Below are 25,650 nucleotides of genomic sequence, written 5' to 3'. Positions count from 1 at the left end.
TATGTATCCTAAAATAAATAAAATTTTATCAATTAACAAATAACTTAAAATATTAAAACTTACAAAACAAAATACAGGATAGAATAAAACAATATTAATATCTAAAAATGAATATACTAATTAATTAAACTAAAAAGAAACTTACTTTACATTAATTATTCCAGTAACTGTATATACCCTAAATATAAATAAAATTACATTAATCAACAAAAAACTTAAATTATTATAACTTACAAAAACAATATACAGCTTAGAATAAAAGAATTTTAATATCTAAAAATGAATGTACTAATAAAATAAACAAAAAGAAACTTACTTTATATTATTCTGGTAACTATATATATATATATATATATATAACTTAAAATAAACAAAATTATATCAATCAACAAATGATTTAAAATATTGTAACTTACAAAACGAAATACAGGATAGAATAAAACAATTTTCATATCTAAAAATGGATATACTTATTTATCAAACTAAAAATAAACTTACTTTGTATAAATTACTCCAGTAACTTTATATATCCTAAATATAAACAAAATTATATCAATCAACAAATGATTTAAAATATTGTAACTTACAAAACATAATACAGGATAGAATAAAACAATTTTCATATTTAAAAATGCATATTATGTAAACGACAATAAACTTATTTTTATCCTACAAAAAATTTATAATTAATTATTATAAAGTAAAAATTAGAAACTTACAATTTTTTTCTAAAAAGTATTAATTATAACTTAAATAATAAATTAAGTTATAACTTAAAAAAAGTAGTATGAATGATGAAATAAATAAAGATGCATACACATTTCTCTACGTGTATTTTGATACAATGATCATAACACGCTTTTTTACAAACAAAGCATTTTAACTACACATACTACACAAAACTACAAACATCTACAACAAAAAGACTAAATTCTTAAATAAACAATAAATTTATTAAACGAAAAAAAAAATATAAAATAGAAATTAATTAAATATTCTTGACTAATTTATTATATTTTCTTGAATCCTTAAAAAATGCTTTTGCTGTAATGCCAAATTTAAAGGCAAAAAAAGATAGCAGTTTTTCAATTGTTTCATCTGGCTTGATGTTAGACTTTACCACAATAGTAACTGCTTTAACTATTATTTCACTAATTGTGGCACTTTCTTTTATCATTGTTTTTCCAACAAAAAGATATTTCTTATTTGATAAAAAAACAAATGATATTTGCTCCTCCATTGGACTTTTTTTCCATAAGTCTCTTGCATTTATCTAGAAATAAAATATAAATAAGTTATTAATTAAAATTTACCTTTAATTTTTCAAGCAAAATTGCAAAACTATCCCTTTGAGGTTGGCCAGGCAAATATTCCTCTTCAATGTAATTTTCAATTATTTCTTCAACCTTCTTAATATCTCCAATTTCTCCCAATTCATCAAGAAATTGAGGAACAGTTTTTTCTGCAAGATATGTAACAAAATCTTCATAACTGTTAATAAAAATTGAATAGTTCGTTACATTATTTTTCGAATTATTTTCTTCCTTTTCACGAAATTCATTTGATTGTTTTGATGTTTGCATTCTTTTTTGAGAAATTAAAGTTTCTGGTATTTTCAATTTCTTTTCCAATTCTTTAACAAATTCTCGAGCCATACCATGTTTAGATGCTCTTCTACTATTTTTAAATGATAAATAGTAAAGAATGTTGGCGAAATGTTGAATTCCTTGTTTCTCTTTATTATTAAAACTTGAAATATCATTTCTTTTCCCTTCAATGCATTCAGAAACTAAAGAAGGAACAAATCGCTTGTGATTATAAACTTTTTCTAAAGCAGCATCAAAATGTACTTCAATTCCTTTTTTAGCATCTTCTTTTAAATCAAAATTCATTTTACTTTCTGAAAAACAAAAAAAAATAAGTAAAAGTACATTTTTTTTTTATATATTATAATAATAAAAGTATTAAATTTTTTAGATTAATTTTAACATATGGTCTATACGAGAGATATAAAAAAAAATTTTTACACAATAAAAGTTCTGCTAAAGTATGATAAACAAATGAAATACATGTAGTAAGTAAAAAGCAAAGAAATGTTAATACACTGCACATAAAAACATTATTTATATCTACTAAGATAAGGAAAAGTATAGTTGATTTTGCAACAAAAATTTATGAAATTATTTTTGAAAATTGTTCTAATAAATTATTATATTTTAATGTTTTTGATATATTTATTTATACTTTTTTTTTTCTAATTATTTATGTAGTTTTAATTGTTAAAATAGTAAAAATTTTTATATATATTAATTAAAAGTTTTATTTGTGCAAATTAGGTGGAAAGAAACAAATTTACAATACAAAGTTAACTTATTTAATCAAAAATAAAACTCCCAGATTATAATTTTCTTTTGTCTTTTATATTTATTATTTCATGATTTTTAATTGGTTTAGCATCATTAATTACATTTAAAAATTTCTTTTTTTTTTTTTTTAATATATAAGTTTGTTATTAAATTTTTACTAAATAAAATTTTTTTATCTTTTAGTATCCGTGTAATATTATTTTTTCACATTTTCTTCAATTTAATTTCAAAATTTATTTATAGAAAGTTATTTTTAAGTTTATTAATAATGACAACTCCTAATTTTTTTTTCAATTGTCCTTATTGTAAAGAATCTAATTTTATGGAAGATGAAGAATATACAATAAAACAATTAAAAAAACACTTTATTGAATATCATAATTACAATGAAAATACAATCAACAAACAATTTTGTAAAGAATGTTTGAGAAAAAAGAATAATGGTGATCTTGATGTAAATCCAAAAAAAAATACTCCATTTGGTATGCTTAGACATATGAAACTAAAAAAATGTTATCAAAATATGAGACAAATTGAAAACTTACCTGTTTTAGAAGATATTATGGAAATTTCTGGAGAAAATAATATTGAAAGTGATGGAAATTTAGATTTTACAACTAATACTTTTAACCAACAAATTAGTATAACTGAAAACAGTGATTTATTTAATTTTTTAGAGGAAAATAAAGATCCTCAATTAAAAATTATAGAAATTGTTTTCAAAGGATTTTCAAAACTTTTAAATGAAGATGGAACTACAAATAAAATGTTGGAGCTCTATCTTGAAACTCACCAACAACATGCTATAATGTATGGAAATTCTGTTTTGGTAGATATAATTGAAGTAGCGCTTCAAACAGTTAGAAATGATTTTTTAAAAGAAATAAAAATTTGTTCGCCATTTGATCCAAATGAAATAATTTTAGAAAATTTTGAAAATTGTTTAGTAGAAGGATTAATTATGACTGAAAACAAAAAAAATATGGGTGTTATTGTAGATATGAAGTATCTCCTTACAACAATTTGCCAAAATCAAAGCAAAATTATCAATTCATTAAATGGAAAAGTTCCACTTCAGCTTTATTGCGACGAAATTAATATGAATCCATTTGCAGAAGGATTACTTCAATATCTTCATATTGCTTTTCGTATAAGTGGTGATTATGAAGAAATTTCGCAACTTGACTCAATTTATACAGTTGCACTTTTGCCAACTTTTAAATTGAAAAATTCAACTGAAAGTAGTAAATATACCCATTTTTTCAAACGTTTCAAGGAAAGATTTGATTCTTGTTGTCAAATATTATTTGAAAATAGCAGAATTACTTTTACAATAGAAGAACTTCTCGGTGATCATGCTTTTCTTGATCATTATTGGAAAATTAATGCTGCTAATGCCGATAAAGGAGAAATACCAAGCTGTAGAATATGTTTGATTACACCAAACAAGTATTCTGAAACGCTTACAGTTGAATCTTTGGAAATGAAATATCCTGAAATGAAGAGAAATAGTGATCCAGATGATCCTATTTTTAAAAAATGGCAAAAAATGACTTACAGTGATTGGTTTCATGATCTTCATGAAGGAATTATTCCATCATCATCATATGTAGTCATGCAGGAACTTTGTAAAGACAACAATGAATTTCCTTCATATCAACCTTTTGAAATATCAGGAATATTGTTGAAGCAGTTTAACAAAAGGAAAGCCGATGGAAAATGTTTTCAAGATATTAGAACACAATTGACGCAGAATATAATTGAAAAAAAATTAAGTATGAAAGAAGAAACGAAAAGAGTTTCAATTAGTTTTGGCAGCGGCTATGGAAATTTAGAAGCTATGTGGTGTTTACACGATGCAATTATGGAGCTTTTGTCATTGCACCCTTCTGAAAAACTTCTATTTTTAAAGAAAACATTATTTACATATGGGAAATTGTGTAATATCTGTTCAAAAAGAGGAATATTGGATGAAGCTGATTATGAAAATTTGAAGTTTCTGTGTAATGAAGCAGTTTCTCAAACACTGCAATTAACAATGGGAAGATATAAGTTTTCAAAAAAACTTCATTATCTTTTGCATTACGTAGAAATTGCAAAGAATTTCAATGGTCATTTAAGGAAAGTTGCAACAGACCGATTTGAATCAAAACATCAAAGTATTAAGAAGTTTTTTAGGTCGTCAAATAATAAAATATTTCCGGCAAAAACAGTGATAAAGAAGGTGATAATGCGTTTCAAATTATCAAGAATATTAGTTAATATGGGAATTCATTTTGTTTAATGTATTTTTATTTTTTTTAATATGGCAATAAAATTTATTTTTTTAATTTAAATACTCAAAAATTACTATATTTTGAGAAACATTATAAAAATCTTTAAAGCAGAATGTTAATCTTTTTTATAAAAGTTTTTTAAACATTAAAATTTAATTTAATATACTACCATATAATGAATAAAATTTGTTTTACAATTTCAATCATTTTTATTAATTTTTTAAATCCTTAATATAATTTTTTTTAAATGCTTTTAATGATAATATTTGTGAATAAAATTTTTTTTTTTACTGCGTCATATGTAAAGTAATAGTATAATGTAAAAAACATTTGTAAACTGTTGTATGTATGCAAAAAATATTCATCACTTCAAGATGATGTTTTGTTTTTTTTTAAACCAAATAATCACTTCAAAGTAAGGAAAAGGAAAAAAGCACCTTGATATGATGAAAAGGTTTTGTGTGTATCATGGCTTGTAAGAAGGTTTTCGTTATTTACCAAAAAAAAACATTGAAAAATATTCCCTATTTAACATAGTAAAACACAGATAACAAATAATTTATGTTTAACTTTTTTGAGGTATATATAACTTATTAAAAATATGTATACTATTTCTAAAATATACTCGTTTTGTAGCAAATTTTTCTATAGTTAACAGAAAAATAATTTATTTGTTTAATTAAGTTGTTACATAAGCATAAAAATTTATTTTTGAATTAATAAATAATCTAAAATTTAAATTTTATAACTTTTTCGCATTAATAAAAAAAACAGTTTAAATAAAGAAAGCAAAATTATAAAATTACAATAGAGTTGATGTATGCTATACGAAAAGTATTTTAACTATACTCAAAAAAAAATGAAGCATTAAGTAAGATTATTTTTTAAAAACTTATATATTATCTGAAGATTTAACCTAGTTAAAATTTTTTTAATAATTATTAATGTAAAGTATTTTTAAAAAAAATGTTAAATCATTAACAATATTTTTGTAAACATAATGCAAATGTATTTAAATTTGAAAATTCAATTTCAAATGATAAAATTTAAACAATAACTAATTTTTTCTAAAAAAAATCTTTCTTTTGCTTTATTAATAATAATAGAAGTTAAATGTATTGAGTTTTTTATTATTTAATTGTTCTTTTTATCATCATGTTATATAAAAAAATTGTTTTCAACTTTTTCTATACAAATATCTGTAATATTTGAAAATAATATTATTAAAAAAATTTTTAAAAAAATGCATTGTTTTCATCAATTAAATTGATAATGAAATAATATCAATTACGATTGAATATATAATAAAATTTTTTAAAATTTGTAGTGTGGAAGTTTTAATTGATTTAAACATGCTAGATAAAACAAGAACAAATCTATATAAATTTTTAATAAAAATTAATACAGTCAAAAATAGACACAATTAAATTCCCAGACTCAATATTAAGTTAATATAAAATTTAAACTAAAAAACACTGACTATCATTTTAACTTTTTCTCTGATATATTATTTTAACAGAAGGAAGGAAAGGTAAAAAATAAGAATCAAATTGTTATAATTTAATGCAGTGTTTTTCAATTACAATTATTGAAAAATTCCATGTTTCTTTTAACGCTTTTTTTTGCTAAATAAATAAAATAATTTTTCAAATAAATAACTTTTTATCTAGTTTTTTTTTATATCATTTTCAGTATTAATTATTTCTCAATTCTTTTTAATAATAATAATTTGCTATTTTAGACAAACATCTATAACAATTATGTGGTAATTTTTAATATTTTTTTAATTATTTTGGTAAGCTAAATCTTTTTATGGCCATATAATAGCAATAATCAAAAAATAATCAGAAAATATCATTTTTATAAAACAGATTTTTTCTAATAATTTTATGAATAAAAGAAACTGTTAAGAAAAAAGGTAAAATTATTGATGAAAATTATAATTTACTTGTTAATTATATTATTGTATTTTTTTGAATAATCAACTATCTTTTTTAGGAAATTTTTTTAGTTGCATATAGTTTATTTTTCTTTACGTATTTCATAAAGATACAAGTAGTTAAGGTACGATAAAAAGATTGTATAAAATTAATATATTGTGTAAATTTTCAAACCGGTTTTTAAATAAATATTATATCTATTTTTTTTCAATAACTATATTTATAATCTTTTTAAAAATTATATTTTATTTATGTAATATAAAAATAATAGAATATATTTTAGTAAAAAAAATGTACTTTTAATTTAAATTTGTTTATTCTTGATAAAATTTAAAAAATTTAATCGATTTAATAAGGTAAAGTTTAAAAAATAAAAAACATATTTTTTAAGAATGTAGAAATTTCACTTTCTATGGTCGTATGGTGTAGTCGGTTATCACGTCTGCTTTACACGCAGAAGGTCGCCGATTCGAGTTCGGCTACGATCATATTTTAAAACTTTTTATCATTTAAAATGATATTATTTGATAAAATAAACATTTTTTAAATTCTATTATTGATTATTTATTAATGAAAAAGTTTAATTTCTTTATAATTTATAATATAGTTTAAAATATAAAAAGAATAAATTCTGTGCTGTTATTTATAAAGGTTTTGATAAGCATTAATAAATTTTAAATACGAGTACATTACTAAACTAACATTTATTAATATTAAAGACAAAAAAAAATTTAAATGATTATAAAAATGGTATTAATATTTTTATAAAGTAATTTAAATAACCATTACTTACTATACTTTAATTTCTTGAGCTAGCTAACTTTTGGTACTCTTAAAATAATGTTAATTTTAAGTCTAGAAATAACGAAATTTTAACTATTTATTATTTTTATTTAATGTAACAATTGTCATCTAACTTGTTAATATTATAATACTAATTATTAACTAACTTAAAAGGTTATCTTTGTATAATATAAAAAAAGGATCTAAAAGTTTAATAATATAGTTTTCTAAAAATATTTCATTAAATGCAATTAAAATATTTATATAAATTGTAGAATAAAAATTATATATTTTTAGTTAACAATTTTTTTAATTTTTTGATAAAGTTAATTAATTATATAATGTACAAAATTTTTAACGTTATTTAAAAAAAATTAATTAGCTTAGATAATAACGTTTGCATTTTATGTGTTTTGAGGAAATTTAAAAAATTAATTTTTTTAAGTATGAAAGATATTTGAATTTTTTTATGGAATCTTAAATAATTTCATTGATAAAATTAAATAATCTATAACTTACACGATTATGTTTTGCGAGCAAGTATGGGATATGCACACACTTGTTAAACAATAGTTCCAAAAGAAAAGCTTTTTAAAGATATTTAAGAAATGAAATTTATTTAAAATCGTTTAATCAAAATTATAATGTCTTTTAATTTTGTTTAATGTTATTTTTCCACTAACATTTTAATTACACATATTTTCTATACTTCTTTTCGACAATGATTATGAGAAACAGATAAATTCTAAAAAAATATTTTTTTTATTTTAGTAAGTGCGGATGGTTTTTTTCTAAAACATCAACAAAGTTTATCTATTGAAACATTTATTACACATTATTTATTTTATGAAATATGAAAAAATGCTTTAAGTAAACATGAAATTACTATTTAAAATAAACAACACTTATCAAAAATAGTTTTGAAACAATATTGACTTTTTATTTGATAACATCACTACAACTGTAGATATCAGAATATACATTTCACAAGTTTCTTATCATAAGATATGTTAATTTCTGCAAAAATATCACAGTTTCAACTTTTTTATAAATCGTACTATTCAACAATTTATCATTTATAAACATTTTAACATTTGATTTAAAAAAATTGTATCATGATTAATTTACAAGTTAATAATTTAAAGTCAAAAGAAACTATTACATTACTTTGTAGCCAATAATCAATTATACAGTAAGATTTCATCTTACTAATCTATTAATTTTATATAAATTTGTATACCATTATTAAAGACGTGTTCCCTATAATAGATTATTTATATTATTTATAAATTAATTTTCAACTCGTACTTTAAAATGTATTCACATTGTTTATTGAAAGATTAAAAAAAAATGTAATCTTTATTAATGATTCTAATGCTAATCATCTTTATTTCTTATTATGATAATGCTATAGAGATGAATATTCAAGAATAAGGTGCCTGACAAATAATAAACCAAAAATAGTATGTATCTTAAAAGTTAAACAATAATTCATTTTTTTATCTAATTTAATACTATTTTTTTATGAAAAACAAAAAATACCTAACTTATTGAATATTCAATAAAAGATAGATTTAGAGATAAATTTTTTAAAAGTTGTAAAATGTATCAACAAAAGAACATTTTGAAAATATAGTCTACAAAAAAGAACATGATAACTGTATAGAAACAATTTTATTTATTTGTTTTATACAAAGAATTTTGAATAAAAAAATTTAATAGAAGTAAATAATTAGAAGAATAATTTTATTAAACAAAATAGCTTAATACATTTAAATTTTAAATTATAAAACTATATTTAAAATATTAAGTTAATTTTTGAAAATAAATTTATATGATTACACTATCTTGAAAATAAACTAAAATTTAAATATAGTCACAATTTTTATTAACAATTCAAAAAAATTATAAAAAAGAAGGCGGTATTATTTTAATAATGTGATAAAACAAATCATTATTTTGTAAAATTTAGTTTTTATAATTTTACATCCTCCAATCACTGTGAGTTACAAATTTTACATTAAAAAAAAATAAGTGAGAATATATTAGGTATAGAGATTTTTTATCTTTAAGCTATTCTTTAATCTTTTAGGTTAAAAATTTTAATCATTTTTATATTATATAAGACTTATAAATCTGATGGAAGAATATTTTCATCCATACAATATTTTTGTAATATTCTACTTAAATTATTATTATTTTAATTTTTATATTATAATTGTAGAAGTTTTATTAGTTTAGAGCAAGATGATCTGGACATCTAAATATATTTATAGTTGTTTTATAATTGTTAAATTTGGTTAAGAAAATGAGTAAGTTTAATTTTACATTTAATTTAGATAATATAATTTTAATAATTTAAGAAAGCGTTCTAGTTTTTTATTATAATGAAAATTTTAAAAATTCTAATTAAAAAAATTTAAAAAAAAAAAACTATATTATTATTATTAGACTTAAGTAGGTTAAAAATAAGTTATTTTTAAGTCTGACTACTAACAAACATCACAAATTTTGTTATGAGATTAAAATCAATAGACTAAATAGATTAAAAATATCTTTAATATTTGTAAAAAATTTAAGTTATACAGTATCAATGATTAATTTGGAATGAGAGACTTAGAGGTCTTTATAAGTAATTAAAAGAAAATGAAATAAACAGATAGTTAGAATATCGTAAGAAAAATTGGCAATTGCATTATCAAGTAAACCATTGAAAAGAACATAAAAATATAATACACAATACTGTATCTAATATATTGGCTAAATTAGTGATTAGTAATTAGTAAAAAGACAAAAAAAAGTTGTTTATGAGTAATTACCATAAGCAATTAATAAGAAGTTTTTTATAATTTTTAAAATTTAAACTCAATTTATTTTGAGTAATTAAACATTCTATCGTGGTCACGAATTAAATTACATTATTAAACTAATTATAGTAAATCTAGAACAGAATCATTATTTATTTTAATTGTAACTTGTTCTAGTGTTTCAATAATGTGGTTTCTAATAAAGATTTAACTATATAGGTATATTTTATTACAAGAAAAAAATCTAGCAATATTTTTAGTAATTAGTAAACCTTATACATTATAAAATTTTACTACATGTAAAGGAAAAATTTTATATTATTTATTATTTTATAAAATCGTTACTTTGTAGTGATAAAAATTATAATTTAATTTTAAGTTTATAGAATTTTAACTAACAGAAACTATTCATTATGAAACTAAATCCATAAAAAATTTTAAACTCATCAATTAATATAAAAAAAATTTTTTTCAAATTGATATTTAAATAATTATATTTGTTGGAAAATAATTTATTTGTAAATGTAATGTCAGAAGAAACAGTGAAAAATTTTAGATAAAAATAAAGGTGATTTGATTGTACAAAAAACTAGCTAATATTTTTATTAATATTAATAAAATATTAGTGTTTAGACCGAATATCAGTAAAGCATATACGTAAACAATTGAATTTAAATCTTATTACTATAGTAAGTTAGAATAAACTTTATAAAAAAGTGTTTGTTTATAAAAAATAAAAATAATGATTAAAATTGCAAAAAAAAGTGTTTAATAAGAAAATTAAAAAAATTCTATTTGCTTAATAATATAATCATCATAGAAAAATATTTGAAAAGCAATGATATTTCAGAGAAATCTGTAGAGAAAGTAAAAAATTGTTTTGTAAAGCCGGTTGCAGACAAAAAAATACAACATTTTTAGAATGTTGAAAAAAACTAGCTTCAGAAACTTTGTCAATGTTGGATATGTAAATGAAATATTAACAACTAAATAATTTTAAGTGTGATAATATAAAAAAAATATAATTGCAATTTTTTTAATCTAATAACAAATGTTTATGATGAGAACATCGTAAGAATTTAAAAGTCTATAAATAAAAAGTGATAAACTCATAATAAAAAATATATAAAAACATGTTAGAAGAATAAAATTTAATTTTATGTGAAAAAGAGCAAAAAATAATTACTTCAAATCAATTTTTAAAAATAGCACTTTTTATTATTTTTAAAACTTATTTTAATATATTATTTTTTGAATAAATTATGACATTTTAAAATTTGAGGAATAAAACTACAAAGTACAAAACAGTTTCTTTAATTTTTGATTTATAAATTTTTTTAATACAAAAAATAAAATATATGTGAAAAATTTTAATAATCATATATTAAAAGTTTAATTAAATTCAAAAAGATTGTAAAGTAAACAATTTTTTTTGACAATTGATAAAATAAGTAATATATTTAAATAACCAATTATTTAGATTTTAAAAATTTAATACTGATGCTACATTTCAACCATTAAAATATAAAAGCAATATTTAACAAAAAAGTTTTATTTTAAGCTTATTAAATATATTAAAAGTGGAATAATTATATATTAATTAAAAAATTTTATGATTTATAATATTATTTTCTATGTCAAATATATTTTTTTAAATAAGTAATTGCCAATTATTTAAACTAAAAATTTATTTTTATTAAAATAAATACAATTAATTTTTTAAAATTACTAAAAAAAATAGGCATGATATATTTTTAAAACAATTTAATTAATTTTAAAATTATACATTCACTTTATTTTCATTATCTTACAATATTAAATTTTTTAAATATTAAAAAAAAATTTATAATAAATTTTTGCTTTTCAAACTAAAATGAAGCATTTATACTTTAAAATTTACCTAATATTTATTTAATTTATATCAAAATAAAAATTTCAAAAAAATAAAATTATACAAAAAGGTGTATATTTTTCTGGTTATTGAAAAAGATTTATGATCATTATGAATATAAATGTAATAAATTGGATTAATATTATATTATTAAAAATTATATATTAATTTAACATTAAATGTTTATTTTTATATTAATATTATCTTTTTTTGCACCAGTAACAAGTATTTCTATTAGAGTTACCACTAGATTTGGAACCATAATAGGAAAAAAAAATGTAAGTTAGATGTAGTTTTAATTTATACTTTTTTTAAGTGTGATTCAAGGGATGTTACAGAGTTTTTAGGAGTTCCATATGCCTTACCACCAGTAAAACAATTGAGATTTAAAAAACCTGAACAATTAACCAGAAATTATTATGGAAAGAAATTTATAGCAACTAAAAAAGCTAAAGCATGTCTTCAACCAATACAAAAGTTTGGATTTAATGGTCTTGATGATTGGTATCCAAAGAAAGAAGATATGTCAGAAGATTGTCTTCAATTAAATATATGGGTTCCTAAAAATTCAAATGGAGCTGTTATTGTTTTTCTTTTTGGAGGACAATATACGTATGGATCACCTTCTTTAAAATTTTATGATGGTAGTATATTAGCTAAACAAACAGGTTCAATTGTAGTAAATGTTGGTTACAGATTGGGTGTATTTGGTTTTGCCTATTTTAAAGGTGAAAAAAAAAAAGGTATTCCTGGAAATTTAGGACTATTAGATCAACAATTAGCATTAAAATGGATACAACAAAACATTGGATATTTTGATGGTGATCCTAAACAAGTTACATTGTTTGGACAAGGTTCAGGAAGTGCTATGGCAACTGCTCACTTGTATTCTTTAAAAAGTACAAAATTATTTAAAAGAATTATTGCTTCTTCAGGAACAATTAAAAATCCATGGGCACACACAAAAACTGAATATGTTGAAGACAATTTTAGAAGATTAATTTCTAGATTAAAATGTAATGATTTCCACTGGACAAAAGAAATTGAATGTATGCAAAAACTTAAGGCTTCAATGATTCTTGAAAAAGCTCCCTATATTAAACATCATTTACAAAGCTTTTCTACACCAGCATATTTACCTGTAGATGAAGATGATGTCTTTTTTAAAAGTAATATAAGAATATTATTTAAAAGAAATGTATTTACTAAAGGAAAAGTTGATATATTATTAGGAAAGACATTAGATGAAGGATCACTTTTTATGCCATTAAGGTTAAATAATGACACTTATGGATGTAAATTAAATTTTAAAAAAAGTATGGAAAGTTCTGAAAATCAATGTGAGATGGATAGTAGAAATTTTAATAAAGTTGTTGAATTAATTAGATTTGACCATAAATTAAAAGAAAAAAGTGTAGCTGAAATTTTAGATCTTTATAAACTAGAAGCAAAAGAATTTAGAGATAAAGCACTTAGAGCTATATCAGATTTTGGTTTTAATTGTGATATTAGAGAATTTGCAGAAAACTTATTTTTCAATATTAGAGGAAAAAAATATATTTATACTTTTAATAAACGATCTTCATCAAATCCTTGGCCAAAATGGATGGGTGCAATGCATCGTTATGATTTGTTATATATTTTTGGATATCCATTTTTAAATCCAAAATATTATAAAAGCAATCAATTAAAGAATGAAAAAGATTATTCAGAAAAATTGATGAATGTTATTGGTGGGTTTGCTTTGAATGGTAAAATGTATAGAGAATTAGATAACCTTTATGCAACTTTTAAAGGCAAACAAGATTATGATAATAAATTTAAACTAAAAAAAATACGTGAAAGTTATTTTAGAGAAGATAATATTTGTATTGAAGTTAAAAAAATTGAACATAAGTATAGACTTGTTCATCCATCATTTGAAGATGATTATTATGACTAAAATACTATTTAAAATAGTTTTATATGTGATGCAAAACAATATAAAACAATTAAATTTTGTTTAAAAATGTTTATATTATAAGTACAATAATTTATAAAAAAGTTATTTTCGTATACTTATAAGAAAAGTAAAAATAATAACTTCTTACTGGTCTTGACAACCAGAGAAAATAGATATTTAAATAAAGAACTTTATTCTTAAAGATAGATGCATAAAAGATTATAAGTATAATAAAAGACGAAAAATTCTATTAAATACAAAATCAAGTAACCCTCGGTTAATATGAATTATGATTATTAATTTTTTTTTATAGACTATATTTATGAAAAACATTTGTGATGACTACTGTATGTCACTACTGAATAAATCAACATAATATCACAAATTTAATAATAATAATATAAATTGTATAAAAAACTCCTAAAATGTAAAATATTTAACATATTATAAAAAAAAAATGACATAATATAAATTACCACAATCTCTTAGTATTTTAATATTTAATTTAGTGAGACATAGAATTCAAATTATACTTTATTTTACTGTACTATTCGAATAATTTTTTTTTGAAACATTAAAATATTTGTCTTTTTTTATTGTAGCCTTATATCCAATTATTTAAAAATAATACATTCAAAAATATTTTTTGATTAAATAAGTTGTCGTTATAATAAAGTTTATATGCTTTTTTATACTTATGTATATATACCTTGCTACCTCAAAGTATAAAACACTTAGTTATCAATTTATATCTCTTTTTATGTAAGTAAACTTTTAAAAACGCAATTGGAGTACCTGTTGTAAAAAAAGCATGTAGAAGAAGAGTAAAAAATTATTATTTAACAAATTTAACATAATAATAACAATAAAATTAAAATGTACATACTTATAAATGCCAAAAATGATTATGTAAATATTTTAAATTTTTACTTATGTTTTCATTTGTCTTGCTTAACTATGTTTTTTTCGCATATTAAAAAAAATGAAAATGGTTTTTTTCTTTAAATTTTATCTATTTCTTGATTTTTTTGTTGTAGAATTAGGGTTGTATGGATATATACCTGCTTGTAGCATTCTAATATTATTAAATATAAATCTTTTATATTTATTTATTTTTAATGTAAGTAACCACAAAGTAGTTTAATTAACACATTTTGTTTTCTAATTTTATTGTAATAACTTTTTATAAACATTAATTTTAACGACGAATACAATAAAATATTGTTAAATTTATTAAATGTTTTATATATATTTTGAAATCTTTTTTCGACATTAGTATAATATGTATAATTTTATCATTATTTCATCTATATTTAATAAAATTATTTTTCATATTGTCTTTTTTAAAATATTAGGTTGTCTCATATGAAATGCAGTTTTTTTAATGCACGACGCTTGCAGCTAGTTTTAATTAATAACTAGCTATGTTTAAAAAATTTTAAAACATTTACTAGATTCATATGAATCTCCTATACATAATGACATAAAAATTATGCCAAAATAGAAAGTTTAATTATTTTTTATTTTAATTTTTTGCAATGCCTTCTAAGCGTCGATTTTCCAACATTTACCTTTTTGAAGTCAAAAATAAGACAAATGAAGCAAAAATAGAAAAAATCTTTGATAATATTTTTGAGGTAAATCTTTTCAATGCTTCTATTGAAAAAAAATTTTTTAAAAGATTCAGAGTGGGAAATAAGAAGCTTGAGAATGCGCAGCGTAAAGAAAAATTTCATTCTTTTATACAAGCGTCTTGAAACACGATTTTAAAGCCTATTTTTTGCAAATGGTCAGAAGGACATCTAGAGCTGAAGGATTTTCAAAATCTAGAGTTTCTAACCATTTGTAGTTAAATAAATACTCAAAAAAGAAAGATCAAAGGATATTGCCAGAGTTGAACATAAAGCAAACAATTCATCGTATTGATGTCTGTATTTTTTTTCAACTTTTGAGGGTAAAAATGACTCATTTTTTAAATGAAACATAACCTATGATAAGAATTGGATTCTAAGCAGCAATAGTATACACTTTTCATAATAGTTTCATAAAAATTATGCCTTAAAAACTACAATAAATCCCAAAGAAAGAATATGGTAGTATTTTGGTAGTTTTTTAAAAAAATTTGTGCACTGGAGATTTATGAAACCTAGTAAAACTTGTTGAAACTATGAATACTGAATCCAATTGTGCACAATTAAAAAAGTTTTAATAAAAATAGCTCTAGGGAAAATCTTTTTAGTAAAAAAAAACAGCTAATTGATTTTTACAAAAAATTCTCACTCATAGATTTTGGAAACAATGCTTTAAAAACTGAAGGATTTGAAATATAAAAATTTATCTTTTACCCAAAATATACCCTCAACCTTAATCTCACATACCCTCATTTTTTTAAAAATTTGAATCATTCTTAAAGAAGAAATTCTTCAAAAACGATAGAACCTTAGAATCTGCCCTTGAAGCTTCTATCGCTTCTAGTTTTTCAAGTTTTTATTCTAAACGCTTGAAAAGCTAGATATCCATTAGAAAACAATGTGGTGAATCTAATGACTGTTTTTAGAAGAAAAAATATTAATATTCCACTAAGCTACACGCATTTAAAAATTTAACAAAAAAAAACTACATTTAAAATGGGACAACCTAATATATCTCATGAATAAATAATAAAAGATTAGTTTAATTGTTTCAAGTGGTAAAAATTACGTTAAGAAAAACAACATCAATTTATTATTCATTTTGTTCTACATTTTAAAATATATTAATACTTAATTTTTTATAATATATGTAAGTGATTATGATTGTGTTTTTCTAATAAATTTCTGAATACTAACAAACACTATCAATATATTAAATTTTACTTGGTCAAATATATAATGAAATTGATCAATAAAGTTTGCTCAGAATTTTCATAAAAAATTACAATTATGTAAATTAAAATAAAATATAATGTTTATTTTTAAAATAATTAATATTTCTTTTGTTTAAGATGAATAATTTTAAATCAAATATAAAAAGTTTGAATCTATTTAAAAAAGTAATTATAAAAATTTACTTTTTATTAATTAATATTTAAAAAAATATATTTTAATTTTTTTAAATAATTTATTAAAAATATAAATTTTAATTATTAATTTTCATTTGTAAATAGTTTTTCAAATTAATCAACAATAATTTATCTTTATCATAAGAATAAATTTTTTTAATATTTTTTGAAATCTAATAACAATCATACATTTATTATAATCAATGCTATTCTTTGTTTGTACAATTTATTAATTTTTATTAAAATAATTTTTTTATTATCATTAAAATATTACTATAGTAAACAAAATAATTTAATATATAAAATATTTTTTCTACATTATAATTTTATATTTAAATTAAATATGAATAAATACCCGCAACTTTTAAATTTTGTTTTATTAAAGTAAATTCTAAAATATATTTTTATTATAAATTAAATAAATCATTTTTTCGAGTAAACAGTATGATAACTTTTCCTTTAATAATTATTTTTTTTAAAATTTTTAATATTGTTACAGGAACTGTAAGTTTAATAAAATTAGATAATATAATTTATATAGAATAAATCAACCATCAGTAATAATGAGAGTCAACGACAAAAAAGAGGAATTTTAAATGATCCATCATTTATTTGGAAAGAGAAAGAAATTTTTTTTTATGTTGATCCTATGTTAGAATATACTGATGTTAAAGTGGCACTTAATAGAATCGCAAAAGAAACATGTTTAAGATTTAAACGAGTAATAGATTATAGACAATCTTTGTTTGCTTATATACCTGGAAAATTTTTTGAAACAAATTTAGGAAAAAGAAATGAAATTCCTCATAAAATATTTGTATCAATATATGTAAGAGATGCTGGAAAAATTATTCGAGAAACAATGCGTGCATTAGGTGTTGATTATGAACATAATAGAATTGATAGAAATAAATATATAACAATTTCAAGAAGACAAATAATGTCAAATTATTTAAAATACTTTGATTTAAGATTTGAAAGAATGACAAATATATACGGTTTACCATATGATTACAGATCAATTATGCATTTTTCAATAAATGAATATGCAAAAAGTCGTAATAGTGTTATGCGAGCTAGAGATAAATTAATGGAGTTACAAATGGGTAAATCAAAATATCTTACTTTTTGTGATGCTAAACTTTTAAATAAAAAATATTGTCATTATCCATATATTCCACATCCATTTTGTTTATATGGTGGTTATCAAGATCCAAGAAATCCTACTAGATGTAAATGTTTACCATTTCTTATTGGTAATCAATGTCAGATTCCATTACCTAATAGCATGTTATGTACACAAGAAAACATGTATTTTGTAGCAGAAAATGTAGTAACAAGAAATCTTTTTATAGCACGAAAATGTTCATTCTTTTTACAAGCAGATTCAAGAAAAAAAATTAGTTTAAGATTAAAATTTTCAACTACAAATGCTCAACTTACATCACATTGTACTGAAGAAAATAGCATTGAAGTTAAAACTCAAAATGATTTGTCTATTAGTGGATATTTATTTTGTCCTAATGGTAAAGAATTACGTTTAATATCAAAACAAAATTTAATTTCAATCATAACAAATGATTTTCCATTTCATTTAATTTTGGAAGTAAGTTATGTTCAAATTTAAAATATCTCTCATGTTGAAACAATTTTTTTAAAAACACATAAATTCATCTTATGAATATGCTTATCATTCAGCATATTATTAAGATAATCAAATTCAAAAAAACATTTGAATTTTTTACAACTAAATTACAAAAATATTTATATAATAAATTATACTATTTAATGATTTTTAAAAATATCAAAATTATTAATATGTTAGTGGATAACTTTGAAAAATGTTCCGTATTCCACTAAGTCCAAAATAAACTCTAATACAGTTTTTAAATAATTTTTCATTTAAATTAAAAAAAACTTTTACATGTAATTATAATAGTAAAACACCACTACTTAAATTAGAAGTATTGTATTACATATTATTACAGAATTACTATACTTACACTTTTTTTACTTTTTAATAAATACAAGAGAATTAATAAATTATATAGATATTAACATAGATACCTTATGAGTCTTATTCTAATAACACTTCTAGAATTAAAAAAAATTAGTAATACAAATATCATAATTTAGGTAGAAAATAATGTGAAAATACAATAATGTTAACTTAAATATCATCAGATTCTCAATCATATTTATAAATTAAATTTGATTACAAAGCTAACTGATAGGATCAAAATATATCTTAAGAAATAAAGAATTTTTATTTTCATTAATTACCAAAGGTATAAAACAAAACAGAAAAAATTAAATAATATAGCTTAATTATATTACCAACTTGAAAAATTTACATGAAATTAAGTTTTTATAAACCAATATAATAAATTTTTTAAAAACATTATAAGTAACTGATACTAAAATAAAATATTATATTTCATTTGATATATTATTTACTTGTAAATAATGAATATTAATATTGAGTTACAATTGAAACATTGATAATGAAGTATAAGCGCTTATTTTATTCTATATTAAAAAAATGAATGACAAAATTTTCATTATGTTTAGCTAAACTTATGAAAATCAATAAATAGTGATTATAATATTTAAAGAATTTTTAAAAAAATATTAGATTTTTCAATAATTAGTATCTGTTTACTTATGTTTAAATAAATTTTTTAAAACAGTAATGATAACCAAGCTTTCATTCATAAATGCTTTTCATCAATATATTCATTATTTAAATTTTAATAAAAAGATTTTTTTTCGCGTCGAATATTAATTTTATATATTATTTGCGGTCTTTAACAAATTTAACTAATTTTGTTCAACTAATTTATTAATTATTTTGCATTCAAAAAGAAAGTTGTGTTAATATTAATATTTTTATTGTTTATTTGTATTTAAATAGAGGTATAAAAATCAGTTTTAATAGTAAATTTTAGCACAATAATTTTTTAAAAAATATGATTGTAACAGTTTTTTTTTAAATTATAAAGTTACTCCATAAAATATTTTTTTAAACTGTTTTATTTTAAATTAAACTTCACATTTTCTAATATACCACAGAAAAACATCTGTAATATAATTCTAATCAATGATACCAATATTATTTTCATTATAACAAAAAATTTTATTTTCGTTGCGTAATAACTTTGTTACCTATTTTAGCTATATTTTGATTTTTAACCTAAAAAAATTTTATATTTTTAAATAATGATAATTTAAAAAATTTATAAGTAAATTTTCTAGCATTATTATCATGTTCCTCTTTTCTACTTTTAATATCTTATTTAACTATTAAATCTTTTGATCAGTTATTTTTTTTATATTTGAAGAGTTTATTAAAAATGTAAAACATCTTAAAAACTTTTATAAATTTAATGTTTTATTTGTCTAAATTAAAAAAACTAAATGATAAGTATGACTTTCATATTTTTAATGTAATACAAATATATATCTTTAAGGTAGCATTTTTTAGTAATACTAAAATTTGAAACTTATTAGTTTTAAGAAATAAAATATATTTTGAAAAATTTGTTTTATTTTGCTTAAAAAATCAGTATTAGTCTTGAAAAATACCCAAAAATAAAAATATATTTTCATAGTAAATTAAAAAAACTTTAAAATAGTTAAAAATTATTTTAAAAAAGTTATAACTAGAAAATTTTCTATGTTTAACAACCCTTAATAGATCATAAAACTGACAAAAAATTTACTTCATAAACAATTAACATAATAATTGCAATATATAAGTATTAAGTAAAAAAAATTTTTTGATCTATTTAAATTCTTTACCATTTAGTTTGATTTAGATTAGTTTAAAATAAACAAATTTAATTGTTTTAATTAAAAATATATTTCAATTTATTGTAAAAAGCATATATCATTAAATAAAAGTGCCTTTATCTAATTTTTCCTACTATTTTAATGTCTTCAGTAAAAGACAAATTTGGTTGCATTCTAATACAGATTTCAACAGAATACAACAAAAATTAATGTGTAAAAAAGTTAAAATATTTTTATAGAAAAATGAAATTTTTTTTAAATTTTATTGTCATGATCTCGTTATCAATTGTAAAATTCACTAATAAAATATCTTTTTTGAATTATTCTTTTTCTTGCTAATTTTTATCGTTTTTAAAATTAATCCACTAAAACTGAATAATATCAAAAAATTTTTTACTATAAGAAAAATATTTTTAATTGGCAATCAACTAATGAATGTTTTCTGAATTTAATACAGCAAAAAATAATATAACGTTAGCCAGTAATCCTGATATATCCAAAGATGATTTTGCATACAAAAATATTTTCTTTTATTAAAATTATTTTTTAAACAATTAACTAACAACTATTTAAGTAAAGTACAATCAGACGTTACAACTGAAATTTATGTATTTCATTACAATTTAATATTAATAAATTGCAACTTATTTTAACTAAATAAAAAATTGAAGAATACTATAAAAATATTTAGAATGTGTAAAATCATTATGAGTTTTACTTTAATTGTAATTAATCTTTAGGACTATGAAAATTATTAATACATTAGTAAATTAAAGTAAAAAAAAAATGCTTAAAAATGATTGGATATATTTCATAAATTATGTTCATTAAAAAGACAATAAAATAATCATTTTAACAAAATAATAACTTATAAGGTTTAAATATTTATCAATTGTTAACTATAAAAACAAAGAAAATAAATGAATCTTTAATATGATTTATATTACATTACTTTATTTTTAAAATATTTACTTCTTATTTTTGGTAAGGTAAAATATTACAATTTGACACAACATTTAAGTAAAACTAAGTTTCAATTGCATAATACAACTTAAATATTAAATATATATAAAAAAAAATGAAACTAAATAGAATTTATTTTCAGCATGAAAACATCGTTTAAATTTTAAGTAATACTACTAATATATATTTAATTGTAAAAATTGTACTCAATTAATTTAATACAAATTTTACTGTAATTTCAAAATCTAATTTTATTAAATTATAAATTAATTATTAATTATAAAAATCTTTATGTAAGCTTACAATATAAATTTTAAAATTAATAAAAAGGACTTTACAATATTTTTTTATACTTATTTTTTTGTTCCCAGGCTATTTCTTTAGAAGTAAGTGACATTAACTCTTCATTCTTTTTTAATGATGATAAATGTTATTTTTATCTGTATATAATAACAATATATAACATAAAATAACTTTTTTAATTATTAAAACACTTTTTTACATTTTTTTCTTTCCATAACAATAAAATATAACTTTTATCAATATTTTTATTGTAGTAATAATTTTAGTATTTTAAAATGTATTATATTTAACATTTAATAATCTCATTTTTTAAATTTAATAAATATATTTAAATTTTGTAATTTTAGAAGTAAAATTCAGCAGTTATTAAAACTTTATTTTTAAAGGAAATAATTATTTATAGCTATGGCAAATTTATATTTTATCAATTTGTTTTAATATTTAGTTAAATTATATAATATATGAATTCATCAAATATTAAAAGTTTTACTTGATGATACAACACAAAGTAAAAAAAAAAAAACAAATAATAATATATTTTTGTTAAAAATTTGCACCAAAACGCAACACTCGTTTATTATGAAAAAACTATAGTTTAAATTGATTATCAATTCAATTTTCTTTTTTTTATTAAGAGAAAAAAAGTAAGCAAATAACAAAACTTAAAAAATTATCATTTAAGGCAGAGCTTTTTGTTTTATATTTATGAATCCACAGTATTTTTTAATAATCTCTTCTAATTTTATTTATAAATATATTTCTTTTAAAAATAACTAAAAATGTTTACATTTTTTTTAATAATATTTATTTTAAATTGATAAATTTTAAACCTTTTTATTATTTGTTTTGAAGTTCAAGAGTAATTAAAAAGATATAGAAACTCTGATAAATAATTTATTCATTATTTTATTAGTAATTATATTTTAATAAAATTAATAATTTATTTTCAGCAAGCATTATTTTATATGATTTTAAAAAAAAATATTAAAAGTGATATCTATTTTAATAATACATTTTTTTTATAAATCATTATAAAAAATTTAATTTAACGTTTAATAAATAATTATAAATTTTTAATATAACAATTAATATCTATTAATGCCAAAGAAATTTTATGAAAGTTTTGAACAATTTATCAGCATATTCATTTTATATCAACATAGTTTGAAAATTGTGATTACTTTTTATTTTATGAAACACTTATCTATTGATTATAACAATTTGTTATCTTTTAATTATATTATTTCAAAATATTTCTTTATGTATATGTTAGAAAATTTTTTATTATATAAATTATATTAAGTATAAATTTTCATATACTTTAAATGATATATTTCTACTAAGAGTCACTTTATAACTTCTATATCATTTTTAATTTGTATTTTTGATTGTAAATTAACCGTGTTATAAAGTTTAAGTATCACGATAAAATATTAATTAATAAATCAAATAAAAAAAAATTTTCTAATTTTTGATAAAGTAATGTACCAACATATCTTTTTAATTTAATATACGAAATAAAGATAACAAATTAAGAAAATTTATTTTATGTTTCAAGTTGAAAAAAATGACAATAGGTAAATATCTTACTACTTAAAATGTTTTTATATCATTATTATGACATTCTTTAAATTTGACAAATTATTATATAATAGGATATATTATTAAAAAATGTAATTAAATATAGAAATTTGTATAAAAATATTTATATTTTATATTAATTTAACTTATAAATAAGATAAATTTTTTAATGATTATTGATAAATTGTTCTTGAAGAAAATGTAAATATGATTTAAAATATATATAAGTTTATACTCTATAACAATGTTTATCATTAGAACTTTTATTTATAAAACTTTTTATATATAAAAAATTATACAGTACTAATTTTAACGTTAACACTTATAAACTATGATTGTGCTTTACTTTCATATTACATTTTTGATTTATTTAATACAATTCTTTTTACAAATTATAGAAAAGCTAATCAAACATATTTTTTAAAATATTTTTTTACAAGTAAAAACAAAAAATTTATAAAAAAAAAACAAGTATATATGTATGAAAAACTCATATTATAATTATTTTGGTTACATCATTTAAAATAATAATACTTTTTTAAAAAATTACATATAACAATTTTTGTATGATTTAAAAAATAAAAGTGTCATATAATATAAAATTTTTTAATAATAATTAATAGAATAATTTTTTTTTTCTAAAAAAATCAAATTTTTTAAAGTTTAATTTATGTTTATCAATTTTTTTATTGAAATCAATTATGTTTTAAATATATAATGTTTTTAAAAATAATTCAATCATAAATTAATTTAAAAAATGAAAGTATTTTGTTTAAAATAAATTACTTGTTAAACTAAAATATTTATGTATTATAAAATTTTTTTTATATAATTTATAAATTTTATATTACTATACTAAACATTTTCCTTCTTTACTAAATTAGAAATATATCAAAAATTTTATTAATTAAAGATATTAAATAGAAGATATAAAATATTATAATTTATAGTGAACAATTTATTCTAAATTGATATAAAATAAATATATTTACTAATTACAAAATTTTAAGTACTATTTGTTTTATTTTTTTTTTGCGACGCTGATAAATAAGATATTATTTGTTTACATTATTCTTCAACATATTTTTGAAATTTTACTAAATATTTTTACTCAATATTTAATTTAACTAATCAAAAAGTTAACTTCTTTAAATATTAAAAAATTATAATTATACATAATGTTGTAAAAAAGTTCAAATCTTTTAAGTATACAAATTCATTCTAACTTTTTTGTTTATCATTGTTAAAAATAAATGTTTTAAAGGTGAATGAATAATAAAATATAACTATAATATTTTAATATTTATCATTTAAAGTTTAATTAATAAAATTATATTATATTTTATTTAAGTTATAATGAATTATTAAAAAAAATAATTTATATAGATATATTTATAATATTTTTTTTAAACGCTAATTACTACTATCTAATTTATAAAATATGATAACACATTTTATTATGTAAAAATATATATTTATATATCATTAAAATATATGTTAATAAAAAAAATATAATCATAAACTATATAAAATATTTTAATGTTCAAATGCTCGTAAAATATTTGTCAATTTGTATTTAGACAAAGAATAAATAAAATTTATATGGCAATTGCATATTTTCTTACTACATCCAATCAATGTTGCTAAAAATATAATGCAGATATTTAAAAAAAAGTACAATTACATTTTGTACTTTGTTTATCACATTCGAAATCATAATATACTATGCAAGTAAATATTGCAAGAAAATATTGGCCATTTTCAACAGTATTATCATAACATTTATCATGTAACATACAACATTCATTTATCATATCAATAGGAATATTTGATATTCCAGGACCACACTAACATTCATAGTTGATTAAAAAATATATCAATTTTTAACCTATATGTCATCATTTTGTAAAGATTTAGTACTTCTAAACCATTTTTTGTTCATAAAAAATATTTAAAAATTGTACTG

General features: G+C 18.9%; 4 protein-coding genes across 4 annotated transcripts; 3 read left to right on the top strand and 1 right to left on the bottom strand.

Annotated features, from left to right (window-relative positions):
- Positions 1–988: 988 nt before the first annotated feature.
- Positions 989–1,892, bottom strand: SRAE_0000047700 (Hypothetical protein; the record flags this gene model as incomplete). Its single annotated transcript, XM_024646372.1, has 2 exons — positions 989–1,273; positions 1,314–1,892. The coding sequence occupies 2 exons, from the start codon at positions 1,890–1,892 to the stop codon at positions 989–991; spliced, it is 864 nt and encodes a 287-aa protein (XP_024500560.1).
- A 796-nt stretch (positions 1,893–2,688) lies between these two features.
- SRAE_0000047600 (Hypothetical protein) lies at positions 2,689–4,650 on the top strand (the record flags this gene model as incomplete). Its single annotated transcript, XM_024646371.1, has 1 exon — positions 2,689–4,650. One exon carries the CDS (start codon positions 2,689–2,691, stop codon positions 4,648–4,650), a length of 1,962 nt encoding a protein of 653 aa, XP_024500559.1.
- Positions 4,651–12,242: 7,592 nt separating this feature from the next.
- Positions 12,243–14,005, top strand: SRAE_0000047500 (Acetylcholinesterase; the record flags this gene model as incomplete). Its single annotated transcript, XM_024646370.1, has 2 exons — positions 12,243–12,341; positions 12,380–14,005. The coding sequence occupies 2 exons, from the start codon at positions 12,243–12,245 to the stop codon at positions 14,003–14,005; spliced, it is 1,725 nt and encodes a 574-aa protein (XP_024500558.1).
- A 3,484-nt stretch (positions 14,006–17,489) lies between these two features.
- SRAE_0000047400 (Astacin-like metalloendopeptidase) lies at positions 17,490–18,672 on the top strand (the record flags this gene model as incomplete). Its single annotated transcript, XM_024646369.1, has 2 exons — positions 17,490–17,549; positions 17,587–18,672. 2 exons carry the CDS (start codon positions 17,490–17,492, stop codon positions 18,670–18,672), a joined length of 1,146 nt encoding a protein of 381 aa, XP_024500557.1.
- Between the last annotated feature and the right edge of the window lie 6,978 nt (positions 18,673–25,650).

This window comes from Strongyloides ratti, scaffold srae_scaffold0000003 (genome assembly GCF_001040885.1).
Source record: "Strongyloides ratti genome assembly S_ratti_ED321, scaffold srae_scaffold0000003".
Lineage (NCBI taxonomy): Eukaryota > Metazoa > Nematoda > Chromadorea > Rhabditida > Strongyloididae > Strongyloides > Strongyloides ratti.
Note: the sequence above shows the minus strand (reverse complement) of the source record. Positions and strands in the feature narration are given on the sequence as shown.